The sequence below is a fragment of the Azolla caroliniana genome, unplaced genomic scaffold (genome assembly GCF_043228905.1).
Source record: "Azolla caroliniana isolate FFs.n. ecotype wild unplaced genomic scaffold, voAzoCaro1.0.p SCAF_17, whole genome shotgun sequence".
Classification (NCBI taxonomy): Eukaryota; Viridiplantae; Streptophyta; class Polypodiopsida; order Salviniales; family Salviniaceae; genus Azolla; species Azolla caroliniana.
Window position 1 is genome coordinate 17,274,143 of NW_028230452.1, and position 7,281 is coordinate 17,281,423.

A 7,281-nucleotide genomic window follows, 5' to 3' on the forward strand; every position below is an offset into this window, starting at 1 on the left:
GTCGGCAGCAAGAAGAAGAAGAAGAAGAAGAAGAAAAAGACGGCGGAAGGAATCGAACTTGTGACCGTTTTGTTTGTTTTTGGGGGGGGGATTAGCTTTTATTTATTTATTTATTTTGCTCCCTAGGGCGAGCAAATTAAAATATGCATATATTTTATTTTCATTTTAAATCAAAATAAAAAGCAGGATTTAAAAATAAAATAAAAATAAGTTAATAGAAATTATATATTTGGCTTCCTCCTCACTCTACTCTCTCTCTGTGTCTGAGAGACTGAGAACTGAGAGACTGAGACTGAGACAGTCTTCCTCTTCTTCTTCTTCTTCTTCAGCCATGGCTTCTTCTTCTTCAGCCATGGCTTCTTCTGCTTTGCAGAAGATCTGTGCAGTCGCCATTCTCGCCCTGGTCTACTCTTCTGTGGCCTCCGCCGCCTCCCCAGAGGCTTCGCCGCCATTTGAAGCTTCATCTCCGCCATCGCCACCATTCGAAGCCTCGCCACCGCCATCCTTCTCTGCGTCGCCGCCATTTGAAGCTTCATCTCCTCCATTTGAAGCCTCGCCATCGCCATCCTTCTCTGCGTCGCCGCCATTTGAAGCTTCATCTCCGCCATTCGAAGCCTCGCCACCGCCATCCTTCTCTGCTTCCCCGCCATTCGAAGCCTCGCCACCGCCATCCTTCTCTGCTCCGCCGCCATTCGAAGCCTCGCCACCGCCATCCTTCTCTGCTTCTCCGCCATTTGAAGCTTCATCTCCGCCATTCGAAGCCTCGCCACCGCCATCCTTCTCTGCTTCTCCGCCATTTGAAGCTTCATCTCCGCCATTCGAAGCCTCGCCACCGCCATCATTCTCTGCTCCGCCGCCATTTGAAGCTTCACCTCCGCCATTCGAAGCTTCACCACCGCCATCGTTCTCTGCTCCGCCGCCATTTGAAGCTTCATCTCCGCCATCGCCACCATTCGAAGCCTCACCGCCGCCATCCTTCTCTGCGTCGCCTCCTTCTGGATCCACCATCGCCAATCCGCCTACAGCCACTTCCATCGCCAATCCGCCTACCACCACCTCCATCGCCAATCCGCCTACCACCACCATCTTCACTCCGCCGCCGGCGGCGCCCGTCACTGTCACCCCCTCCGCCGCCATATCTCCTGCTCTCGCACCTTCTTCTTCTCCTCCTGCTTCCTCTGGCCCCGCCATCGCTACTTCTTCTCCTGTTCCTGCTGCCTCCTCTGGCCCTGCCATCGCTGCTTCTCCTCCTATCTACGCTCCTACCCTTCCGATCTCTTCTCCTCCTGTACCTGCTGCTTCCGGCCCTGCCATCGCTGCTTCTCCTCCCATCTACGCTCCTACCCTTCCGATCTCTTCTCCTCCTCCTGTCCCTACCCCTACACCTACCATCTCGCCTCCTCCTCATGCCGCCGCCCCTACGCCTGTGATTTCTTCCCCTACCCCCGCCCCTGTGCTTTCTGTTTCTCCTCCCGCTCCTCCCCCCGCCACTCCATCGCCATCGCCATCCATCTCGACCCCTAACCCTAACCCTAGCCCTGCTCCTGCTCCTGCTTCTCCTTCTCCTTCTCCTTCCCCCACCTCCTCCCTCACCCCTGCTCCCGCCTTCATCGCCCCGCCGCCATCATCTCCGCCATCGCCCGATTCCCCCACTACGGTAAATATGTTCACAATTGATCCTCCTTCCCTGTGCCTCCATTCTCTGTTACGATCTTCGCGTTCTGGTTTCTCATATGTCTACCATTGATCCTCCTTTCCTGTGCTTCCATTCTCTGTTACGATCTTCGCGTTCTAGTTTCTCATATGTTTACAATTGATCCTCCTCCCTTGTGCTTCCATTCTCTGTTACGATCTCCGCGTTCTGGTTTCTCATATGTTTACACTTGATCCTCCTTTCCTGTGCTTCCATTCTCTGTTACGATCTTCGCGTTCTGATTTCTCTCTCTGTTTTGATCACGATTCCCCCGGATTTCTCATCTTTTCTCTTCTTTTGCTGTTCCCTGCAGAGCTTCGCTGCGCCATCGCTCACGGGATCGTCTCAGTCTCTCACTGGCCTCCTCCTCTCCTCCACCATAGCCACGACGCTCCTGCTGCTCACCACCGCCGTTTAGAAGGAGCATTTACCTATTTATCGAGTACTCGTGAGCTCTCATCTTCTCAGTTTGCCTGTGTGCGGCGATCTCAGACAGACACTACTACTTATCATCATCACCATCACCATTACCATCATTATCAGAGAGAGAGACAGACAGAGACAGAAGAAGAGCTGAGCTTTCTGTTGAGCTCTGTTTTTCATTATTTTCATGTCTCCCATAGTTTGTAACTGGGATTTGAATCTTTATTATTACTAAATTCTTTCAGTCTCCTATATATCTAGATCTCTGTTGTCTCCCTGTGTCTAGACATCTTCAACAGCTAAACCCTAAACCCTAAACCCTAAAACTGGTGGTTTATGCAAACCCTAAACATTTGAACAATCCATTCCACGACACGTCAGTAGATGAATGAACTCTAAACCCTGAAAATTATAGTTTTGGTAAACCCTAATGTGTTTGAACCCATGAATTGCACGCATTAAGATCAAACCCTAATTCATTGGCTTAGATCAGCCCTGAATATTAAAATTAAAGGTGATCCTTAAACCCTAAACCCTTATGAACAATCAATTCAGTGTTTTAAAACCCTAATTCATTGACTTAGATCAGCCCTGAATATTAAACTTTTAGATGATTCCTAAACCCTAAACCCTTATGAACAATCAATTCAGTGTTTTAAAACCCGACGAATGATCTTTCTGGTAAAAACCCTAGCATTTTATGAATTTAGGTGTTTAAATAATAAACCCTAATCAGAAACCATTCATCATAAATGGCTAGATATATCATTGTTTCACGTAATTAAACCGTAAACCATCGATTTTAAAACCTGGAGTGTCACGTAAATCCCCATAGATTCATACATATCCACCCTAAACCATAGATCTTAAACCCTAAAAAAGAGTGCTCCATAGATGGCTAGGTATATCATTAATCCACATATTTAATCCTAAACCATAGATCTCTCTCTCTCTCTCATAAGATCATCAATGTCCCAAACAAAATCCTCAACCAAAAGAGTGTAAAATGTAGCCTAGAGGAGCTTCAATTTGGAATGATAATAATGTCTGGCCATATGTCCTACTAAAAGGACCCGAATGTCTGCCCATCTATTCGACTAAAAGGACCCGAATGTCCGCCCACCCGTTCAACTAAACAGACCCGAATGTCCGCCCATCCATCCGACTAAATGTATCTTAGTAGAAGAACACTCAAATCGTGAGTTAGGTATGCATTCAAATTTCACCATCCATCGGTCATGTCCAAGACTTGCCCAAACCTACCCCTCGGTCTCACTACTCTTCGATGAGTGTCATGCACCGCGTTGCCACCATGATCCTTGGGTTTTTCTTTTCCTTGAATTGGACTACCTAACTTGATTGTTCGACCGAAAGAATGCAATGATTTTTGTCGTGGTAGATCAACACATAGTTCAATGTAGATGTTGAGACAACAACCACATCGACAAATGTATGTGTATGTTAAATGAACATTCAAAGGTAGGGCGAACCTCACTTATAGGTAATAGAAGTTGACACACTAAATAAACATGATAGTGACCCCCCCCCCCCCCCTCTTTGATAACAATTGGTACGTAATAGCTCCTGATAGACATGACAAATGAAGATTAGGACCCGCCCATTCGATTGGTACATGATAAGTGAATGAATGCTCAACATGCAGCATAGAGAACCCCATTGATATACGGTTGGTACATTATTCATATTGAGATGCTAAATGAATGCTACAAACCACGTTTAGGCTAGACGCGATGTGAGGTATGTGTTGATGTCTACATTAAAACATATATTCTTTTACTCCTTTGTAGTACCCCACAACTTGTATTTGGTGTTTCCTTGGGACCGATCAACCATTGGTTTGACAAACATACCACAACATGAATGAAAGCCACCAAGCACCAAGTTCGTTAAATCTTCCCCAGTGCTAACCATGTTATTAAATATCCGGAAAGGATTATGGATTGGAACAATCTTGAATCTAATGGAAATTGCCACTCGTCCTTGACCCTGTTTGCTTTATGTCACCGACCAAATTTAAGACAAAAAATAAAGAAAGCCCGAAATAAAGATGTAGTGTGTGACAAGCGCAAAAAGACGTGTTTCGAAGATTAAACTTGACAATGTATATGCTTATATTTACTAAACTCGATAAAAGTGGCAAGTATCTTTGGTCCTCTAATCAATGTATATGTTTGACAAGCTTCCTATATAGAAATCAGACAAAAAGGAAGAGGGAGAAAAGAACAAATGATATTGATAGCTTAACATCTTGAGACTTAACATCTTGAAAGACTAGAGAAAGCGAGCCAACAACTAAAAAAAGGCATCCTCCCTACTAATAAGACACAAAATGAAAGTGCCATAAAATGTGAACTAACAACAACGATTTTGGTTTTTTGCATCCGAGCAAGTATTGACATGTTACATACCTTACAACTTAATGTGCACAATTCATTAAGAGCGATAATAGACAATGGTGATTGCATCCTTGCACCCAAGACAATAATAAAGGAACGTCAAAGTTGAGGGAAGTCTCCATGATAACTACACCTTATTGACATGTTACATACCTTACAACTTAATGTGCACAATTCATTAAGAGTGATAATAGACAATTGTGATTGCATCCTTGCACCCAAGACAATAATAAAGGAATGTCAAAGTTGAGGGAAGTCTCTGTGATAACTACACCTAAAAATATATCACTGGTAGTGCTAACTGTTGATTGTAAAATTATTTAGAGTTGTGACATACAATGCGGGTTGTAATAACATGTACTTGTTATTACATCAAAATGTACTACTCTCCTTGATAAAACCAATGTTCGTTAACACTCTGAGGACGTCGGTCGGGTTAATGGGAATCTTGACGGTGTCAGGACTTGATTTTAATTTCATACACGTATATCTACTACAATAAACTAATAACGAGGGCATTAGAATAACAATTGCACATGACTTGTGAAGGCTTTCTCTCCTTACAATGGATAGAGATGATAGTAGATATAGGCTCGAGGACAAGTCCATTTTTACACAAGATACAGGTTGGGCCTCAAGGTCATTGTTTACAAAGAATACACCAGAACCCTACAATGCTACTTTTACTCATGAGACATAGAACCTTGAGCTCAAGTCTCTTTTATGAAGTACTCTCTCGGAAAGTATTGTATTGTATTTATAACATAGCACTTATATATAGAGCTTATAGCCTTGGTATATTTTCTTTTCTAATACTTTTCTTATTAAGCACACATGGGGTTGGTGTGGATGCTATGGTGGATGCACCTTGATTGGTTTCGACAAGTTGTTGGATGTCCGTGAATATGAATCAAGCCTAAGTCTTAAAATAATTTAATGACAAGCTCAATGAATTAATATTATCACTTAATAATGAAGCTTGTACAAAAGAGATTTCATTTCATTTCTACAAAAAGGTGTTTTTAGCAATTTGTTGTCTTGTCAATATACAATGCATCATGTTTAATAGTTTTTTTCATATTTATGTTGTGCCTATGCAGCTATATACTAATGTCATAAAGGCATGTTGATTCAGATATATTTACAAACTATAAAAAGTGGAGACATTTTGAGTGTGGTAATAGTAATTCATTGGGAACCATTTCGAAAACAATAGTTCTACTTGTTACTGCATTGCCATTCATGTCATTGCTCTTGTACAAACCATAGAGATTGAATAAAGCCTTGCATGCAACTATATACGTATGTATGTATGTAACAATTTCGAGAGTAGAAGAACATGCCTAATGCTTGTCATTGGCACAAGAGCATAATATATCAATAAACCCATTGCACACGTCATGTCAGAATCAACACTTGGATATACATAGAAAACTTGTTGATGATGAACGATTGTTTAATTGTCAGGGAATAGACGATTTGTTAAAATTTTGTCTCTTGGGGGGGGGAGGCTTAAATGCAAAGGTTCTCTATCACATTGCTATTGATGTGACATGCATTGATTTGTAACACTATATTAGAGCCTATTGCAAGGTCCATGTTATATGTACTTTGTGCATGTAAAACCTCTCTAAATGAGTTATTTAACAAACATTGACAATGGTATGTGTTAACCCATATATTTTGCAATCTGATGTTCCACGTGCATCATCCGTTAGTCTTAGGGGTAAGAGGCATTGATCCTAGATGACTAATAACATGAAATTTACTCATTTGTTAGTCGCCAGAAAGTCACCTTGTTCATTAGTCTTGGGACTCAGAGATACATAGCATAGGCAACTAATCATATAGAATTTACTCATTAGTGAGTCATTATAGCGTTAGAAGCTTAATTTGCCGACTATATTCTTCTCATTTGAATTAGGGTTTATGTTATTTATGGACACCAAAATATTTATGCCATGATTCATTGTGGTTGCTCGAAGCCCCTTGGAAAAAACCATGGCACTGAGGAGTTGATGTATCACATCGTGGTGTTGCTCCTACGATATCTCCTCCATACGAAGAATGTGCACCCAATGATACTACTGAGCACAAGGTCATCTGATCCATAGACCAACGGAGAGAACCAGACCTTGACAAGAGACATCAAGAAAGTCTTAAATATAGTGAGGTGTGAATTGTGAGAGGAAAGGAAGGAGACATGTTATAGTGATTCGAGTGATTGGCCGATTGCAATAGAAATGTGATTAAACAATCAAAACATGTGTGCGTGTCTTTACTTCTCTCAGCACACACGAAAGTATATATTAATAGGTAAAAGGATATAAAGTATATATAAATAGAGTAAAAGGATATAAAGTATATATAAATAAAATAAAAAGGAAGGCTATACGCATATATAAATAAATTGCGCAGCCGGGGAATCGAACCCCGGTCAGTACCGTGGGAGGGTACTATGATACCACTACACCAGCTGCGCTTTTATGATTGCTAATTACAATTACCAAAAAATATATTCATTAAAGAAATTTTAATGATGTAAACGTGCAAAACTAAAAGTAGTTGTAAAGGGATCTCATTAGGTTTTCATGCCCATGGCTCCCCCTTGATGGCCCAACTAACTACCTTCAAAACTTGACTTACTAGCCGAACTACCTTCCAATTGACCCCTACATATTGCAAGGATGCATTTTTTGACACATGTGTTAAATGATGAATCTATGTCTCGCTTTTGTTCTTCAATTA

The 7,281-nt window shown here is 41.7% G+C and overlaps 1 protein-coding gene and 1 non-coding gene across 2 annotated transcripts; one reads left to right on the forward strand and one right to left on the reverse strand.

The window, feature by feature from the left end:
* Positions 1-277: 277 nt before the first annotated feature.
* LOC147853332 (uncharacterized) lies at positions 278-2,362 on the forward strand. The gene is made up of 2 exons (XM_087332796.1): positions 278-1,657; positions 2,007-2,362. Exons 1-2 carry the CDS (start codon positions 332-334, stop codon positions 2,109-2,111), a joined length of 1,431 nt encoding a protein of 476 aa, XP_087188922.1. The 5' UTR covers positions 278-331; the 3' UTR covers positions 2,112-2,362.
* A 4,582-nt stretch (positions 2,363-6,944) lies between these two features.
* On the reverse strand, positions 6,945-7,015 carry TRNAG-CCC (transfer RNA glycine (anticodon CCC)). Its single transcript has one exon. It is a non-coding gene; the product is annotated as a tRNA-Gly (tRNA).
* Positions 7,016-7,281: the final 266 nt, after the last annotated feature.

Excerpts from the sequence above, each read along its gene's own strand:
- LOC147853332 (XM_087332796.1), top strand. The coding sequence starts at position 332 with ATGGCTTCTTCTTCTTCAGCCATGGCTTCTTCTGCTTTGCAGAAGATC. Across the intron at positions 1,658-2,006 it reads CGCCCGATTCCCCCACTACG|AGCTTCGCTGCGCCATCGCT; the intron begins GTAAATATGTTC and ends TGTTCCCTGCAG.